The sequence below is a fragment of the Somniosus microcephalus genome, chromosome 7 (assembly GCF_052327205.1).
Source record: "Somniosus microcephalus isolate GS21.2 chromosome 7, FLI_Smic_1.0, whole genome shotgun sequence".
NCBI lineage: Eukaryota > Metazoa > Chordata > Chondrichthyes > Squaliformes > Somniosidae > Somniosus > Somniosus microcephalus.
This window is the reverse complement of record NC_140993.1, coordinates 76,682,681-76,703,678: the sequence shown is the minus strand read 5'-3', so window position 1 is coordinate 76,703,678 and position 20,998 is coordinate 76,682,681. Positions and strand designations below refer to the sequence as shown.

The 20,998-nt window shown below is 44.7% G+C and overlaps 1 protein-coding gene across 1 annotated transcript; it reads right to left on the bottom strand.

Annotated features, from left to right (window-relative positions):
• Positions 1-16,201: 16,201 nt before the first annotated feature.
• Positions 16,202-20,781, bottom strand: LOC147114734 (trace amine-associated receptor 4). Its single transcript, XM_085993940.1, is given in 4 exon segments — positions 16,202-16,533; positions 20,102-20,500; positions 20,503-20,658; positions 20,661-20,781. Coding segments are annotated over 4 exon segments (1,008 nt in total).
• Between the last annotated feature and the right edge of the window lie 217 nt (positions 20,782-20,998).

Here is a 20,998-nt window from a genome sequence, read left to right as displayed (position 1 = left end):
GGCAGAATTCTGTGACCAGCACCTTCTTGATGTGGAGCCATCGAATACACTGCTCCTTGCTTAATTGAAGGCAGGAGAAGTGCTGTCAGAATACCCTTGGAGGGTAAGGCCTTCTGGTGAGAGCCCTGATGTCCCTCCTCATCCCTCTGCGCACATATTCCTGTATTTCTGGCTGCCTCCGCTCCCTCCGCCGTAGATCCTGGAGGGCGAGGTGGCATGCCAGTACAGCCCACATTAATATTGCCAAGGGTAGCAGTTTGAATCTTTGAACAATAAATGTAGCCACTTTGCACTTGTCAGAAAACTGCTGATAAATAAAGAAGCTTGAAGTTAATCACACAAACTGCTTTACTGGCTGAAACTGACAAGAAGCCACTGAAACTAACCTGCCCTAACAGCTGCAAGTGATTAATGCTGTTACCTTTAAATAATGTCGCTGGAGCCAGCTTCCGTCAGCTGTGCGCCTGCTCTCCCTGTTGCTGTCTGGTCAAGGCATAAAGGTAAGTGGCGAAAATCAATTTTGCAGATCGGGCGCCCATGGACGCTCACTGACGTCATGATCTGCCTGGCATTGAAGTCCCCAGCGGTATCTCGTTCTGGCGGTGCAACGGCGGGTCTGAATTTGCTGTGCGTCGCTGGATTCGCCCCGCCCCGGCGCTACTGTATCAGCGCCCCGTTAGCGCCAGCTGCTGGCACTAACGGGAGGCACTAACCAACTGAATTTTCCCCCCCATGTAATACTATGTATGCTTATTTTTGCTATAATTTTTTAGATTAAAAATCAATTGTGAAGTAAAGAAAGAACTTACATTTACACAGCAACTTATCACATCTTTGAATCACCTTAAAGTGCTTTCAAACAAATAGATACCAAAGTTGGAGGTGCCATTCTTTTGGATGAGATGTTAAACTGAGCCCCCATCTGTCCTCTCGGGTGGATGTAAAAGATCCAATCCACTATTTGAAGAAGAGCAGGAGAGTACTGCCAGTGTTTTAGCTAATATCCCTTAACCAAAACCTAAAATAGATGAAATGGACATCTATTTCATTGCTGTTTGTGGGCCCTTGCTGTGCATAAATTGGCTGCCACATTTCCTACATTACAACAGTGACTACACTTCAAAAGTATTTAATTGATTGTAAACTTTCCTGATAGGTATAACCTCGCAGTTCTGGTATCATCCTTGTAAATCTTTTTTATATTCTCTCCAGTGCCTCTATATGCTTTTCATAATATGCTGACCAGAATTATACACAGTAACCAAGGTTTGATGCAAGTTTATCATAACTTCTCTACTTTTCAATTCTAACCTTCTAGAAATAAGCCCTAGTGCTTGGTTTGCTTTTTTATGGCCTTATTAACCTGTGTCACTATTTGTAGTGATTTCTGTATTTGTACTCTCAGATCGCTTTGCTCCTCTACCCCATTTAGATTCTTATCTTCCAAGTAATATGTAACCTCCTTATTTTTCTTACCAAAATGTAATACCTCACATTTATCTATGTTGAAATTTGTTTGCCAATTATATACCCATTCTGCAAGTTTACTAATGTTGCACAGCTTCAGGGGCATACTGTGTGTTATAAATTGGTGTATATTCCTTGTGTAACATCCCTTTAAGAGTTGTAAGCTGCATTTGCAGTTCCAAAGGGTAACTACAGCATACATCCTAAATGTCCCTATTATGTCATTATATGCCTGGGCAACCTCCTTTTACTGCTTAGCAGAGATTACTTTCTTACAGGCCTACTCGAGGCACCTATGTGTCCTGCATAACTGTATTGTTGCCATACTTCAGCAGGTTTTTTCAGGTCTGGCATCTTTCTTTCTAATACCTTGGCAGCTCTTGTACGTCCAGGACACAGCATTTGTCCTTTTAGCTACCTCCTCCTGTCCAAGCTGCATCAGACACTTCTGGGGAAGGTGGCCATCAGTCCCAAGCAGCCTGCCCCTCTACTCCCTCATTCTGTTCAGCAGGGTTTCCAGTGCCTGGTCAGTGAACTTGACTTTCTTCTGAGTAAAACACTCAATTTTTCTGGAATGTTTCTCAGTAACCGCTGTCCTGGGATTCCATGTACCATTTCAACTGTTTAAATGGCTAATTCTTGCAGTTCATAGCTGGTAGTCCATATAATTAACTCCGCTGCTTCACCCTACTATGTTAAGTGTTTAAGTTCACGTTGTAACATAGCTCCAGCATGCATAATAACTCTCAAAAACATCAAACAACCCTCAGTTAGTCCCTCAATAGCGCTGAAACAATAATTTCTAGACTTATATCTGTGTGATTTGCTCTTTCAGTATCAATAAGGTGTGCAACATTATTACTTCATGTCATGGGGGCGATTTTTAACCCGACTCACTCAGCAAGTGGGCAGTTTAAATCGCCCTGGCTCTTACGTGTCTGAAAGCCGCCATGATTGCAACATCTGCAATTTTAACCTACTCTCCTGAGCAGGTAGCAAGCAGAGCAAAGCCAACAGGTTCCTTCTTTACACATGCATGTTGTGGTCCAATGACATAATTGAAATCCAATTGTAATTTTAACTCAGGCCAGAGCAGGGAATCCATCTAGAGTTAAAATCCAGGCCAGCTTCAGTAAGCTTTCTGGATGATGAATAAGCCACTGTCTCACTTAGGCTGCAGCAGGATCACAGTAAAGATCAGAAACCACACTCCACGTTCTGGACTGTCCACAAGTAACACCATGGGAGATCTACTACATTTTTTAAAACAATAGCAGCTTTATTCATGGTTATTGGAGTTGTTTTTAAACAGAAATGGTAAAAATTTAATTAACACTTTTATTCTTAAATTCCAAGGGTTGGATATCTACAGAAGTTCTCCTGATCATCCACTGTAAGTTCTCCAGAAGAGCTGCAGAAACCCCAGAAAAATCATATAAACGGTGTAGCTATTGTTTTTCTGGGATGTCCTTGGCTCTTCCGTCGAAGTTACAGTAGACGGCAGGAGAACAACTAACAAAATTCGCCACCCCATGTAATCTTACACTTATGTGTAGTTGGAATGTTATTAGCATACCAGTAATTAAATTGATAATATTTCAACAATACTCTAGTATTATACCGAAGTTCATTTTAGGTGTTTCTCCTTAGTGTTTATGTGAAGCGTGCTAAGCCAGAACATCAGCTCTACTGCACTTTAGAGAAGCAGTTAACAATTGCAGCATGGGGTTGTATTTCCGTGGGAGTTCTCCCAATTGTCTGCTGTGACTTTAATGGAAAAACCATGGAAACCCCTGGAAAAATAACGTAAATGCTATTTTTACGGGGGTTCTGTGGCCATTCCGCCAAAGTTGATGATGATGGATGATCAAAAGAGCCCCATGGAAATTCAACCCCCCTATACTTTAAATTTTATAGTATACCCTGTAACTAAAATGCAGTTATGAAATGAAAAATATCATTATTGTAACCGTGAAAGTCAATGAGGATTTCAAATAGTAAAACAAATATAACACTCATGATTTAATAAAATATTTCCCACATCAAAGGAATGTGGCACTGCAGAGGACGGAAAAGACCACTGAAGTCTATCTGGCCAATCGTAGTGTCCAGAAAATATCCTATCCCACAATACCTGTTGTAACCCTTTATCAAATTTTCTCCAAGTACTTATCCAAATACATGAATTTGCTGATATTATCAGCCCCCACTGTCTCACTTGACAGTCTATTCCATACATCCATCAACGGTGTAAAGTAGTTGTGAAGTGTAACGTTCTCTGCATGCTGATAATGGGGATAAAGGGAAATACACTTGTCTGTTCATATTCTTTATTACCAGCACTGGGATTACAGTACAACTCCTTCGGCCACCCTTCATTTTATACCCTCGTGTCTTGAACATGTAGACCCATGCTAGGGCCAGCCTTCTCGCTGGACCCTCACTTTCAAGATTGAGTGGAGGGTTGGAGACAAAGATGAATTAGACGGAGAACTCTGCAGGATCAAGGGATGGGCAAATTAAGAGGAGTATTACCAAAGATTAACAGATATATAGGCAAAGAGAAGGAACATGGACACACACAAATGAGAGAATGTAAAGGAATAGCCATATTTCAGAAAAATACACCATCCTATGAATAGAATTCTGACTTTATTAAAACATGATAAACTGGGTTTAAAAATCTAAAAAGCCTCAACGACACAAGCTGTGAATACAGGCTTCTGAAATAAGATGAACAGTGTTAACACAAAAGTTGTAAACACCACACAAGCTTTTGAAATGGGAATTGATTGTTACTACTGAGACCATGCCCTATTGAAGCAAAGGGTTGCAGCTTCCAAGAAGTCTGCAGTTTGGAGAAACACAATAACTATACCCAGTTTAAAGTGTTATAAACTAACACTTTGGACAGAAACACAGAACATTAAAAAAACATGTGCCTTTGAAAAAATGACATCAAGTAAAAGAAATACCTGCCGTAAAATAGTTTTATGTTAAACTTAGAACAAGGAGACAGAAGTCTGTAATACAACCAATTGAAGTAGCTAAGAAATGCATAGGACACCCTAGTTGAAGTGTTTTTGATTTACATATTGTAAAAGGTACAAACAGAAGACTAGAAGACTTTGTAAATATGATAAATATGATGAGAGGCACCTGCTGTGCCTCTCATCACATCCCCATCACTCTACCTTCCCTACCCTACTCCTACACATCTTTACTCACACCAAGTCACCTTGCACCTCCACCCATCACTCTCTATCTACATTATCACATCCCCATCTCACTAGCCACCCCTCACACTCACCCTCATCCGAGTGTAATCATATCAACTAACAACACACAAGGGTAGGCACGTGGGTGTTTTATCCAATGTTTATGTAAAGTTTCTGTTAATGTGCTGTCAAACATTGAAATCTTTATTTTCAACACTTTGCATTCTTGAACAGATTTGTGTGCACCTTTGGAAGTGGCTTAGTGAGTAGCAGTGAATGGTGAGTCATAATGTTACCCACCACAATGATGGTGAGTGTACAAGGAATGGCTTGGACATTGTAGGGATGCTTTATGGTGTTGGTGTGGGGTGGTGCCAACCTGGCGCACCATGTGGCAGCCAAGGTGTGCAACATCAAGTGAAGTAAATCTGGCCATGGTGAGGCCATCCCTAGTCTCCTGGGCAGCAATGTGGTCGCGAGCTGATGCCCTCTGTCCTGTGCAGCATCAGGTGATTGCTGAGAAGGATGGTGTTGTTGTTGGTGCTGCTGGTGTGCCTGGTGCTGCTAGTGTTGGGGCTGATCGTGGTCAGATTCTGAGGACCAAGGTGAAACAGTATAAAGGGCACCCATGTTGATGGAATAGATGGCAGGTGAAGTACAGATGACAGAAGCATTCTGTCAATGGTGAGAGAGTTCTTCCAATGAGGTGATACTGGATGGAGAGTGAAAAGTGGAAAGCCTGCAGAATCTGTGCTGGAAATGGACTGAGAAACAGCTTGTGGCTGAGGAAAGTGATGATCTGTCAGGTGGGAGCTGTTACTATACATTTAAAGCTGTCAAGTAATCAGTTGCAGCAATGGCCACTGAACTCCCGCCTCAGGTTCACAGACATGGTCCCCGAGCAGCATGGACCCTGAGCAGTGTGGACCCCGTGGGAGAGCAGTGAAAGTTAAAAGGAAAGGTTAAAAGCATTATTAAGGGTCTTCAACAATCCAATAATTGGTTTAATTGGGTCGTCCACCTCTGCGGGTCAGGTTGGATTGGAGATCACACACGCGCCATTGGGAAAGGCGCATTGCAGCGGATTTCTGACCCGCTGTCAAAAAAAACCACTTTCCCACCCAACCCGCCACCAATCCCACCCGCTGACACCCTGGAAAATTCTGGCCAATATCATTTTACAACCTAAGGGTCAGAACTGCAGTAGAGGGCGACACCCACACTGAAGACTGATAGTAATATCCTTCTTCAAAGCCTCTTCTTGAAGTCAGTGGCAGTCAGGTATCAACCTTGGGTCAGTGGTAGTACTCTCGCCTCTGAGTCAGAAGGTTGTGGGTTTAAGTTAACTCTCAGGGACTTGATACCTAGGCTGACATTGGAGCACAGTACCAAGGGAATGTTGGAGGTGCTGACTTTATTTCAGATGAAATGTTAAAACAAGGCCCCAGCTGCCCTCTGACATAATGCAAAAACTACTTCGAAGATGATCAGGGGAGTTCTCCCTGGTGTCCTGGCCAATATTTATCCCTTAACCAACATCACTAAAACAGATTATCTGGTCATTGCTGTTGACGAGACTTTGCTATGCGTAAATTTGCTGCATTACAACAGTGGCTACACTTCAAAATTACTTAATTAGCTGTAAAGTGCGTTCAGACATCCCAAGGTTGTGAAAGATACAAGTTCTTTCTTTCACTTCTGTTGTGTATTTGAGAAGGAACCAAAGAAACATAGAAACATAGAAACATAGAGATAGGAACAGGAGTAGGCCATTCGGCCCTTCGAGCCTGCTCCGCCATTCAATGAGATCATGGCTGATCTTCGTCTGAGATCATAGCTGATCTTACCAGTTCAGTACCCCGTCCCCGCCTTTTCTCCGTAACCCTTAATCCCCTTAGCCTTCAGAAATATATCCAATTCTCTCTTGAAAATATTTATTGAATTAGCCTTCACAGCCCTCTGTGGCAGGGAATTCCACAGGCTCACCACTCTTTGAGTGAAGAAATTCTTCCTCATCTCTGTTTTAAATGATTTGCCCGCTATTTTTAGACTGTGGCCCCTGGTTCTGTGCTCCCCTGCCATTGGAAACATTCTCTCTGAATTCAGCCTGTCCAGGCCTGCCATAATTTTATATGTTTCGATGAGATCCCCTCTCAATCTTCTAAACTCCAGTGAGTACAAGCCCAAACTATTTAATCTCTCTTCGTAGGTCATTCCCGCCATTCCAGGTATCAGCCTGGTGAATCGCCGTTGCACTCTTTCCATGGCAAGAACATCCTTCCGCAGATGGGGCGACCAAAACTGTACACAATACTCCAGATGCGGTCTCACCAGCACCTTGTACAGCTGTAGTAAGGTATCCCTATTCCTATACTCGAACCCCCTTGATATGAAGGCCAACATACCATTTGCCTTCTTAATCGCCTGTTGCACCTACATGCTCTCCTTCAGTGACTGGTGCACAAGAACACCCAGGTCCCTCTGCACTTCCCCATCTCCCAATCTATTGCCATTTAGATAATAATCTACCCTCCTGTTTTTACCCCCAAAGTGGATAACCTCGCATTTATCCACATTATAGTGCATCTGCCACGTATCCGCCCATTCCCCCAACTTGTCCAAATCGCACTGTAGCCTCCTGACATCCTCATCAGAGCCCACCCCTCCTCCTAGTTTAGTGTCGTCAGCGAATTTGGAAATATTGCATCCAATTCCCTGATCCAGATCATTTATATATATTGTGAACAGCTGGGGTCCCAGGACAGATCCTTGCGGCACCCCGCTGGTCACTGCCTGCCACTCCGAAAACGAGCCGTTTATTCCAACTCTCTGTTTTCTATCCGCCAGCCAGTTCTCTATCCACGTTAATACTTTGCCCCCAATCCCATGAGCCTTAATTTTGCATGATAATCTTTTGTGTGGGACCTTATCGAAGGCTTTCTGGAAGTCAAGGTACACCACATCTACTGGCTCTCCCCCATCTATTTTACCAGTTACTTCCTCAAAAAATTCCAGCAGATTAGTCAAACACAATTTACCCTTTGTAAATCCATGTTGACTCTGTCCGATCCTTTCCCCATTTGTCAAGTGCTCCGCTATTTTATCCTTAATAATGGACTCTAGCATTTTGCCCACAACCGATGTAAGGCTTACTGGTCTATAATTCCCTGCTTTCTCTCTACCCCCCTTTTTAAATATTGGGGTAACATTAGCTACCCTCCAATCCACGGGTACTGTTCCCGAGTCAATGGAGTTCCGGAAGATGATCCTTAGAGCATCTGCTATCTCCAGGGCCACCTCCTTAAGTACCCTAGGATGTAGTTTATCAGGCCCCGGGGATTTGTCGGCCTTCAGTCCCCTCAACTTACCCAACACCATATCCCTAGAGGTACTAATTTCTGTCAGCTCCTCCCTCTCATTAGTCCCTATGTTTGCCGATATTCCTGGGAGGTTATTTGTGTCCTCCTTTGTGAATACAGAACCAAAGTATGAGTTTAATTGGTCTGCCATTTCCTTATTCTCCATTATATATTCTCCCGAATCGGACTGCAAGGGACCGACTTGGGATTTTACCAGTCTTTTCCTCCTGATATACCGATAAAAGCTTTTGCAGTCTGTCTTTATGTTTGCTGCAAGGCTAGCTGAAATGTGCAAGATGCATGCAAACTTCTGATTTGAAAAGTTGGCATCAATATTCCTATATTGTTATACTGAATACAAGAATTTTGCAACACTGGACATTCAAAAGCTGCAGGGCTTTGTACAAGTTTGTTTGTGTTGAAGAGATAATTACAAGTCCTAGCCCTTTTCGGGCTACCCCAGATCAGACGTATTCCCCAGACGTTCAACTTCAACTAAAGGTAAAGACAGCTGAATTCTATAAGACGCTTAATTGGGTCTAAAGGTTCAGACTATCTCTCCCTTTAAAGGAAAGGAATGTTGTGAAGATGTTACCGTCCTCCGGATAGCATTTTTAATAAGTTTAGCTAGACTGTAAGCTTCCGGATATTATGAGGGTCCGGAATACCCCCCAGAATTCTGCAACGCCTCACAAAAGAGTGTACAGAAATTGGAGTTCGTGAGATTGATACGGAAATACTACTTGAGACAATTCTAAAAATATATAATGGCCCAGAAATTCGGGTCCCCACGGGTGAGTACACGCTGGATACTCACCCGTAGGCCCAACGAAAATGCCAGGTTCGTGCATGCACTGCGCATGCGTGAGAAACCGGAACTTCCGTTCCCTTAAAGGAAGGGGTTCACAGGTCAAACGCGTGCGCTGGAGAGGCAGCGCGTACACCTGGAACTTCCATTTTTTTCCAGATTTCTCCGGGAGGGTAAGTCTCCAGGAGTTACACTTTTAAAAAGCAGTCGCAAGGCCTGCTTTTAACAAGGTAAGTGGTGAATTAAGTAAAATTAAACCATTTTTTCCACAGGTTTATTATTTTTAAATACTTTAAAGGTAAGTTTATTTTTAGTCCCGTTAGAAACTGTAATTCATTTTTTCAAAAATTTAAATTATTGTTTAAAATAGTTATTTTATGTCATTTACAGTTATTTAAAAAATGTGACTTAAAAAAAAAAGTATTTGAAGTTTTAGTTATGTTTTGGGGCTGATTTGTATTTATAGTTTTGACAGCTCTTCCTGTCAAATTTATGAATGGGCATTCCCTGCTACCATTGGCTCTCCATGGCCCACGTGATCCCAGGGGACGCTTCGAACTAATTGCGCCCCTGGGATACGCAAACACTGCGCGCCGGCAGTTGGAGGAGGCCCAGGATCGGAATCCCATGCGGGCCCACATCACAATGGCCGGCGTGCTAGGTAAGTGCAGGTCGGAGACTTGCACCCGCAGGAAGCCTCCGACCCAAATTTCTGGGCCATAGATTTATTAAGAGCTGACATACAGTTAACAGCTGTTGATTCAATCGCAACACTAACAGTTCAAAAACAAATAGCTTACATTTCTTATCCTCAGAGATCCTTATTCTCACATCTTAACTTTGTACATTTCTTATTCTTAATTCTAATCCAGGATTTCCACCAAAATCAAATCCTTGATTACCCGAGACTCAGGAGTTGTAGGCTTACAGAGTGGTTCTGAAGCCGAGAATCGCTTGCCTCTTCCCAGCGACTTCTGACTGTCTATCTGCAAAACTCTTATTTTTATACCCTTTTGTCAGTGGTTTATCCTTTGAAGTTTTCTGCTGATGTAAGTTAATTATCTTTATTCATTTTCCTGTTGACTTTTTTCTAATCTTACTGTCAATTTAGCCGTTAACTTTTAGAATCCTGTCTCTGTGTTTAGGTGTTTCAAAAACATATCATAAAGTGGTTATTACAGATTTATCTCTTTGATGCCATTCTCACGAAGATCTTTCATTCAATTCTTAATATTGGCTTAACTGGTTATTAGCAGACATTGTGACTCTGTGGTGTTCCAAGTTCAATACAAAAGCCATGCGATTGCTTGGTGCATCTATTGAAGTCATATCTTCAAAGTGTTCTGTTGGTATCATATTTACTGCATGTAAATTAAAAACACTTCAACCAGGGCGTTTCATGCATTTCTAGCTTTCTCAATTAGTTGCATATATAATCTTATGTTTCCTGTCTTTCATTTGATGTTACTTTTACGAAGGCACATGGTTTTTTAATATTCTGTGTTTCTGTTTCCCTGAGTGTTCATTTTTAACACTTTACTTGGGTCATTCCATTGTGTTTCTCCCAAATTCCAGACCTTCTGGAAGCGCCAAACTGCTATTTCAATAGGGCCTTTGTTTTAGCATTAACAATCAATTCCCATTTCAAAAGCCTGTGGTTTTTACAGCTTGTGTTATCAAACCAACCCATCTCAGTAGCCCGTTTTGACACAGCTTGTGTCGCCGAAGCTTTAGATTTTTAAACCCAGTATATCATGTGTTAATAAAATCAGAATTCTGTTCATATGATGGTGTATCTCTTGGAATATGGCTTATTTCATCAGTGTGTTCATAAATGTACCCTCTGCTCTCTTTACAAATGGTGTTGGAGAAAGCAATGACCTGTGTTGTAACTCAGAGGAGCATTTTACAGCATAACAGCTTTATCACCGTTTGCACTTACACCAAACTACAGCCCAAAATCAAATATTTTAGGTTTCGCAGCAAGTGAGGGGCATTGAATATTGCACAACATAGTGGTGCTAAGTGACAGAAGAGGTAGGAGCTCATTAGGTGTCAGCAGATGCAGGACACAGATCTCTTGTGCTGGCTGCTCCTGCTAAGGTTTCTCAAGCTGCAGTGTTTAATCAACTTGCATTTCATCTGGTGTGTTCACACATGCACGTGCAAAGTCCCAGGATTCTGCTATTGGTAAGATTTGCTGTTTATTGGTGTTTTGTGTTTTTTATTGGCTTACACAATGTGTATCATCATGATGTCTCATCATGGATATAATCACATTTCTTAAAATTAGGGTTATTGTTTCTTTGTAACCTTTGAATGGGGCAGAGTTAGCATCATTGGTGTTGAGTGTATGCAAAAGATTACCCTTCATCATAATACATATTAACATGTATTTTAGCTGGCTCACAAAGAGCGGAACAGTTTGGTAAATATGAAGTTTTTGAAGTACAGAAAGTTAGTATTGTATGAACTTTTATCTTTTTGGCACTCATATTACCACTGATGATTTTTCTTCTGCGATAAATTGAAATTGATGTTAAAAGGCTTCCGGCATATGTACATTTCCTAATACAGAAAGTATAACCTCATAAACAAGATGTTTCTAAAGTTGGATTTTATTTCTTACATTTTAACTCAATAGGATGCTGTTAAAAATCGATATTTTCCATTCTGATTACAACAGCAATGCATTGCTATAGCACCTTTCACATAGGAAAACACTCCAAAGTGCTACACAGGGGCATAATACAACAGAAATTGACACCAAGCCAAAGGAGATATTAGGATAAATGACTAAAAATTTGGTTAAAGAGTTACATTTTCAGGATAATCTTAAAGGAGGACAGAGTGACAGTGAAGATTGGGGAGGAAATTCCAGGTTTTAGGGCCTAGACAGTTGAAGGCATGGCCACCAATGGTGGGGCAAAGGAAGGGGGTCACAGAGATAGGGAGGGGTGAGGCCATGGAGGGATTGAACATAAGGAAGAGAATTTTAAAATTGATACATTGGTGGATCGAGAACTTATGTAGGCCAGCGAGCGTAGGGTTAATGGGTAAGCGGGACTTGGTGCAGGTCAGAATACTGGCAGCAGAATGTTGCATAAGCTCATGTTTATGGAGGGTGGTAGATGGGAGACCAGCTAACAGAGCACTGGAATAGTCGAGTCTGGAGGTAACAAAAGCACGGATGGACGTATCAGCAGCAGATAAGCTGATGCAGGTGGGCAATGGTATGGAGGGGTATGGTGGTCTTTGTGATGGAGAGGGTGTGGAGCCAGAAGCTCAGCTCAGGGTCAAATAGGGTGCCAAGGTTGTGAACAGTCTGTTTCAGCCTAAGACAGTGACCAGGCATGTAGATGGAATCGGTGGCAAGGAAATGGACTTTGTGGTGGGGTCTGAAGATGACTTTGGTCTTTCCAATGTTTAATTGGCTCATCTAGGACTAGATGTTGGACAAGCAGTCTGACAACATAGTGGAGGGGTCAAGAGAGGTGGTGCTAAGGTACATGTGGAACCTGATGTCATGTCTTTGAATGATTTTGCTGAGAGGAAGCAGGAAATAGTAGGGGGCCAAGGATATATCCTTGAGGGACTCCAGAAGTAACAGTGCAGGGCAAGAAAGGAAGCAGGAGATTCTCTACTTTGACTGGATAGGAAAGAATGGAACCAGGTGAGGGCAGTCTGAATCAGCTGGACAAAAAAGGAGGCACTGGAGGTGGATGGTGTGGTCAACGGTGTCAAAAGCTAGAGAGGTTGAGAAGGATGAGGAGGGATAGTGCACCATGATCATAGTCACAGAGGATGTCATTTGTGACTTTGATTAGGGTAGTTTCATTGCTGTGGCAGGCGCAGAAACCTGGTTCGAATATAATGGGCTGGAATTTGTGCTGAGCAGTAAATGAAAGGTGCTAGCCATTCGTTAGACTTGCACTTGCCCGTAGACTTTCTATAAGCTTTTGCAAAGCAAGTTCCTGTCAGTCAACCATTCAGAAAGTGCAGCGCCCGCTACAGGGCATCTGGGACCTGTGTGAACAGGGCAAGCAACTGTGTATCTCCTTTACCAATGGTCCAGATTTTGCAGTAAAAATAATGGTGAGGCTATCACCGCTCATCGTTATTAAGGAGTAAATCGGACAACAACTTCCGGTATCCGCACATGCGCAGTTAAATGCGGAAATCAGGAAGTTGCTGTCTGAGTTGCGCTGCTCCTCCAGAAGCTTCTTCTTACCGTATCTCACCGAGAGACTCAGCATTCAAATACATGCAATGGCATGAAGTTGCAGTACTTACCCACTAAACACGCTGTAAAAAGCTAGGGCTTGTCCTTTCAAGTGTAAGTGAAATTTTGCAGCAGGATAAGTCTTCATTACTGCCAAACAACCTCTCTGCCACAGAAACTGTACTTTTACAAGTGTGGAGTCTATTTCCTTCAGATTTTAATTATTGTTGGAGATTTTTAAAAATTCAAAATTTAAATGAAACATTTCTTTTTACTTTCTATTTCTGTCTCTTTTATCTCTCTCTCTTAATCCTATCTTTCTTTCTGGCTCAATCAGATTGAAGAATCCTTAATGAGCAGTGCAGAGTCTGAGTTCAATGTCAAATCAGGTATAGAAAGTGAAATAGAGAAAGGGAAAGAAAGATTGGATTGAGAGAGAGAGATAAAAGAGACAGAAACAAAAAAAATTACAATTTTATTTTACATTTTTAAAAATCTACAACATTAACAATAATCTGAAGGAATGAGACTCCACACTTATAAATGTGAATTTTCAGTGCCAGAGAGATTGTTTGGCAGTAATTAAGACTTATCATGCCATTAAAAGGATACTTACACTGGAATGGACAAGCCTTAACTTTTTCTAGCAAGTTTAGTCCGTATCTATGAGGTAAATACAGCAACTTTGTGCCTTTCAATGTATTTAAATGGTGAGTCAGATGGTGAGATGCTGCTCTAGGAAGCTTACGGAGGAACATCGCATCTCGGACAGCAACTTCTGGAATTCTGCATTTAATTGCGCATGTGCAGTGCCTGGAAGTTGCTGTCCAATTTCCACGTAAATAACAGTGAGTGCTGTTGACCTCACTGTTGACCCACATTTTGTACTAGAAATAACGGTGAGGCTATCAGCGCTCACCATTATTAAGGAGTAAATCGGACAGCAACTTCCAGCGATGCACATGCACAGTTAAATGCGGAAATCAGGAAGTTGCTGTCCGAGTTGCCCTGCTCCTCCAGAAGCTTTGCTTTACCAGTATCTCATCGAGAGACTCAGCATTGAAACGCATGAATAGTGTTAAGTTGCGGTACTTACCCACTAAACATGCCAGAAAAGGTCAGGGCTTGTCCAGTCAAGTGTAAGTTAATTTTTAATGGCATGTTAAGTGTTAATTACTGTCAAACAGCCTCTCTGGCACTGAATATTAATTTTTACAAGTGTGGCGTCTTATTCCTTCAGATTTTTTTTATTGTTGGAGATTTTTTTTTAAGTAAAAAAAATTTAAAATGTTGTTTGTCTTTTATCTCTCTCTCTCTTAATCCCATCTTTCTTTCCCTCTCTTTATTTTACTTTCTCTACATAATGTGGCATTAAATTCTATTACATAGAATATACAGCACAAACATTTGGTCCAACTAGTCCATGCCTGCGTTTATGCTCCACTGGAGCCTGAACTTTAACTATAACTGAGATTTCCTGGTTTAGCCTGTGTGTGCCTCAGTATGGATTCTTCAATCTAATTGATTACGGAGACACACCATACTTGCCCTGTTCACACAAGTCCCAGATCCCCTGTAGGGGGCTCTGCCCAGTTATTAATTTCTAATTATCACAACTTCCAGTGCAAAAGCCCACAGAAAGTCTGTGAACAAGTGTAAGTATAACGAACAGCTAGCATCGTTAGTTTGCTGCTGACCACAAAATCCAGAGCTGTTACTTCTACAGCAAAATCCAGCCCGAAGTTGCGAAAGATGGGCATGGATTTGAGAGGCGACACCACTTTCAGGTACTAGGAGAGGAAAGGGAGGTTGGAGGTGAGGTGCGGTTTGCAACGACAGAGGGGTCAAGGGTGGGTTTTTGAGGAGGGGTGATGAGGACAGTTTTGAAAGGGAGGGGGAAGGTACCTGATGAGCTTTATAGTTGTACATGGTGTAGAACGAGATTTTACACTGGATTTACATTTCTTACTGGATTGCGTCAATAGTATCAGCAGGACTAAATGTAAGATTCAAGATGCAACTTGTGTGCAATCTGAAATAAGAGAAAATTACACTTTAATTTTCCTATCAGTTACACATTAACTTGATGATAATGAACTCCCGCATTGAAAATAACATCTAGCCGTTGCCGGAATATAGAACACGACTAGGGACCAGAGAAGTGGAAAAACTTGAGGATAAAGGCAAATGTGGAAACCAGGCATGAGCGGGTAGCTTTAGCCAGGGCGGAATGACCGCTGTCCATGGTACTTAATTACAATTAGTACATTATAAGAAGTGATTTTGCCATCCCTAATGTAATGGGTTTATCTTTTCTTCAGGCATTTAGAGACTCAATTTACACAGGATTCAGCGCGTTGTAGCTTGTTATTTTAGGTAGTGACAATGCAGCGAACATACATACAGCTTTCACTATTTATAAACACTTTAATGCTACTATGACAACAGGATGTTTTCATTGGAGGAAACTAGCGAGATTTATCATTAAAGTCCTGTAGTCAGTTCAAAAAATATTTAATTCACTGGTACAATTTATTTGGTAAAGCCTGTGGCAGACTCCCAAATAATAGGTCTACATGTATTCCTTAATGTTCTCCAAACATAGCATCGGGCCCCCGCCTACAATGACTGTAACCATGCAAAGTCGGTACAAGAGGGGGAACTGAATGGCATGCGTCCAAAAGATCATGATTCAAACAACAATAAATGCAATTAAAACAAACATGTTTGCACCATTCCAGCGTTTACGTAGTCAAACTTCCATTGCAGATTAACAATGCATTTATCTTCGCCCATCAATCTTATTTCATTAAGCAGAACAGGTTGGGTAGCCAGCAGCATTCCGTCTGCAGTATATGTTTGCAGTGTATATACACATACATGTGTGCTTTTTAAAATGCCAAGACGTGTCAAAAGTTATCGAGTGGAAAAAACACGACCATTTGTGTCCTGGCATCATTTGTGGGGAAACATTCTTGCTTAAACTTAACCATTATACAACCTCTCAGTTAAACTACAGAAAGCGACTGTTGGCCCGAAGTTTGATCCAACAGTGTTGGTGCGTTAAAGTAATATTCGATGAAAACAAGCTAAATTGAAGCAGATTTAGCCCTTGCGCTGCCTTCAGCTAGCTGTCCGTGGAGGCGGCCGGTTTGGAGAGGGTCAACAACGCCAGCGCCCGTTGCCGGAATTTCTGACCTCTAACGCTGTAAATGATCACTTTCCAGCAACTGTTTGAAGTCAGGATCCAAAAGGCGAAAAAGGAGAAGTCACACCATTGACATCCCAGGACGTTTCCCACCACGAACACCGCAATGGGGCTGAAGGAAGCTGTGAAGGCGAGAGTCAGAGTCGCGATGGTTTTTGCAGCTTTGATGTCGGAAAACGAGGGGTGGGACAACTTGCTTTTTGCCAGCAGTTTCCTCTGTTTGGAGTACTGCCGAATACTGCTGAAAGGGTCTAGAAATTCAGTATAGCCACGTTTGGGGCGCTATAGCCGGGCATTCGCTAAATTTTGCGCCCGGCACAACTTAGCGCCAACTTCGCCGAAATTCAGTTGCATCGCCCCAAGAGGTTGGAGCTGCGCTAAAGCAGGTGATGCACGAGTATCATAAGACGCTAAGCCAGCGAGCCGGGGTGCTACCACCGAGGGTGGGCGCAGCGCAGGTGCGGCGAGTTGCTGATTGAAGGCAGACAGTCAGGCGCCGGTCAGCACTTAAAGGGGGAGGGTGGAATTGTTTGGCTGCCATGCCCTGCACACTACAGCCCTGAAGGAAGGCCTGACCAGTGCTACTTCAACTGCTCCACGCCCAGGAGAATGGAGAAGCCAAGGGAGAGAGCGCAGCGCTTCGGCGAGGGTGACCTGAGGGTGCTGGTTGGCGCAGTGAGCGCAGGTGCCATGTTCTGTTCCCTGAAGGTGGCAGGAGGCCGCTGCCCTCTGAATATCAGAAAGCCTGGAGGGAGGTGGCCAACAGGGTCACCTCCAACAGCGTGTTTGCCAGGACTCCCCTCCAATGCCGGAAAAAATTCAACGACCTCACTCGGGTTGTCAGGGTGAGTACCCTTTCCAGTATCCTCCTCATCCCTGCATGTGCACCTCAGTTGATGGCCAAAGGGACCTGAAAGCCTCAATGCCCAGCCCTCATCCAGCAGCTGTGGGACTGTCATGAAAAGCACTTGCACATTCAGGACTTTAGACACTGTCAGTGCTATTCCATCATGGGAGGATGTGCAGGCAAGATGAGGGCTTCACACTGTCAGGGCTATTCCACCATGGGAGGCTGTGCAGGCATGATGAGGGCTTTACACTGTCAGGGCTATTCCACCATGGGAGGTTGTGCAGGCAAGATGAGGGCTTCACACTGTCAGGGCTATTCCACCATGGGAGGCTGTGCAGGCAAGATGAGGGCTTCACACTGTCAGGGCTATCCCACCATGGGAGGCTGTGCAGGCAAGATAAGGGCTTCACACTGTCAGGGTTATTCCACCATGGGAGGCTGTGCAGGCAAGATGAGGGCTTCACACTGTACTTAGAGGCTGTTCTTTCTCTTGCAGGGCAAGCTGGCTCATAACCGGAGACAGCAGCGACAGACCGGGGGAGGCCGTCCTGACCTGAAACAGCTCAGTGACCTAGAGGAGCGAGTGGAGTGGATCATGGCAGGCCGGCTGATTGGTCCCGTCGCCACTGGAGATGCCGACCCTGTTCTGGGCACCAATGGTAAGGTCATCACCTTTTTGACCTCTCTCTTTCCACTTGCGCCTCACACCAGCATCCTTTGCCACTATCGAACCAATGCAGTGCATAGCAGCACTCATGCCTCCCTCGCTGCCGCCCTGTCCTCACTCTAAAGCAACTCTTGTGCCTCCCTGCTTTCAGATGGTGACTCGCCAGGTGAGGAGGCGGACCCTCAAGCAGGCACTGTCTCGGAGTCAGAGATAGAGGAGGAGGAAGAGGAAGCCGGCTCATCAGGGACACCCTCAGCCGAGGCAGCCCATGGCCATGATGGTGACATGTCTTCCCTGGAGGGGAGCAGGGGGGAAGGGTCGGGGGAGAGTGAAGCTCCGGGGACCAGCGGTCTGCAGCAACGCGGGAGGGGTAGGGAAGCTCGGCTCCTTGTGGAAATGGGCACCCAGGCTGAGCGCAGACACACTGAGCTCATGGCTGCAGTGGCAAGGATGCCTGACTCCATAGAGTCACTGGCAAGGAGTGTGCAGGAATTTGGGGCAGCACAGGCCAGGAGTCTGCAAGAATTCAGAGCAGCACAGGCCAGGAGTCTGCAGGACTTCGCGGCAGCACAGGCGGCCTCCAGCCAAGTGTTCAGTCGTGCCGTGCATTCACTGGCTGGTGTCATCCAGACACAGACCAGGGCCACATGGGCACTAACTGCTGCCACCCTCGCTGGATTGGCCAGGCATCGCCAGGGCACTCGCCGCGCCGCAGCAGCCCAGCAGTCTGTGCTTCAGCAGATTGCTGCGCATGCTGCAGTGCTGGCCCGTGCGAGTGCCAGTAAATCAGCCGACCAGGGAGTGCCTGTGCTCTGTCAGGTTGGCAGCATTCCTGCAGCCAACACTGTCACTCCTCCACTGCAGCTGCCACCACCCTTCGGACAGACTGCTGCCGCCCAAGCAGAATTGGAGCAGTCAGCAGCCAGCCCCTCCAGGCCCAGAGCTGGTCCAGGCCGACCCCCAAGGGCATCTGCCGTCTCACCAACTGACCCTCAGCAGCCTTCCCCCAGCCTTGCTGCAACCACTGGGGTCCCATTGAGGAGGAGCTGCAGGGCGGGTAGGGGCCACTCACGGAAGCAAGACGGATCACCCTCACAGGGGAAAAAGTAGAAGGTGTGGCCAAAAGTGTTGTTTTTTATATAAAGGCCGAGACTGTTGTGTCTGTTTTTTATATAAAGGCCAAGACTGTAGTGTTTGTTTTTTATATAAAGACCGAGACTGGTGTATCTGTTTTTTATATAAAGGCTGAGACTGTTGTGTTTGTTTTTTATATAAAGGCCGAGACTGTTGTGTCTGTTTTTTATATAAAGGCCGAGACTGGTGTATCTGTTTTTTATATAAAGGCCGAGACTGTTGTGTTTTTTTTTGGGGGGTTTCTCTGAATTAGTTTGTCATGCGGGAAGGGCACAGAGTTATCAGAGTAAAAAATTTTCTGGGAGATGTTGGAAATGTCCCCAGTAGCGGATTGGAAGGAGCCGGTGGCATAGTAGTTGAGAGCCAATGTCACCTTCACTGCCACCGACAGAGACGTCCTGCTCCTCAGCTGTGGCTGCAGATCTCTTTGAAGCAGGTGGCAGATCTCTGTGACCACCCCCCTTCTGAATCACAGGCTCCGAACACACTGCTCCTCAGACATGTTCAGGTATGAGAACTGCTGGCGGTATACCCTGGGTGGGTAAGGCCTCCTGTGCCGACGCCTGTTGGCCCTTCTCTGTCTGGCCATGACTGGCACTCTCTCACGGCATCTCTGAGCCCTTTGACTGCAATGCAGTAAGCCAACGTTTGCACCCATTGCAGCCCCCATTATATGCCTCGAATCAATGCTATGGCACTGAAAGTTAAATCCAAGTGCAAAGCTCTGGCCTGAAGCCACAAGTACCTGAGCAAGTGTTGAGTCAAACCAGAAAGCTCTCTCCCTTTGTCTCTCTCCAAATATCCATCTTTCACAAAGAAGGAGTGGAGCAAAATGGCTGCCATTTATACTGCAGGAGGAGTCCCCTTTAATTTGCGCCCCCCGCGCCCCGCAGCGACTGGGAACCGTTCCACTCAACCAGTCACTGGGGGCGCCAGACGCACAATAGGCCGGCGCCACAGAATTTCCGGTTCGGGGCGCACAAAGGGCGTTGCACCATGAAATGACATCAGGATCTGTGCGCGCAGCTGAGCGCGCGCAAAGGTTTTGCGCCGGCGCTAAATCTTAACTGAATTTCGCAAGAGGCGCAGATCGCGCCGCGCCCGGGCGCTAGCCGCTTCGCGCCCCACTTCTCGCCCTCTTAAGGTGCTAGCGGCTGGTGCTAACAACTGACTTTCTAGGCCAAAATGTTTATCGCCACCATCCCTCCCAGGAGTGTGAAATCAAAAGCTGGGAAAAGCAGCAGAATTTTCCAGCCATCCTGAGGCAACCACCCGGCCACCAAGACGAAGTTACACATTTGACTGCAGGGGTTATTTTGGAGCACGATCCCCTTGCCAAATGTCAGAGGGGATACGGCTAGGAAGAAACTAGCAAACCAGGAGATGCCGATCAGGGACAATGTTCTCTTTCTGGTAATCACCGCCTCTTTGTGCAGGGGCTTCAGGATGGCGATGCTTCTTTCGAGGGTCAGTAGAAAGATGGTGCTGATGGAGACCAGGGTGCAGCCGGCGTAGACCATCCCAATCACCATGCAGAGCTGGAAATAGTCGCTAAATAAAGTGCCCCCTCCCAGTCTGCAGACGATTCTTTCAGCAGGAGGAGTATCTCTGCGTAGACGGAGAATGGGACCACGAGAATGCCAACAGCCAGATCCGCCACTGCCAGAGAAGCCTTCAGGTAGCCCTGAGGGCTGCAGGCGCGCTTGAAGCCTAAGAACACAACCGAGTCACCAAGTTGCCAAGCAGTATAGCGATGGTCAATAAGATCATGAAGATGACAGTTAGCATTTTGCCCATGAAGGTGCAGCAGCAGATGCTGCAGCTGGTCTGCTGGAATTCATCCACCATGACTTCTCCCGGAAAGATACGGCTCTCCAAAGTTATGACACCAGGTACAAAGATACCGTGTGCGAGCGCTTCCAGTTGATGCCACCGATTGGGCTCAATCAGAAGATTTAGTTGCTTAAGGAACTTCTTCTTCAAATGGCCATCATTTTCCATAAGAGACATCATTGACGTCTATAATCAAAAAACGGATATGTATCATATTCGCCTGAAGGCGAGA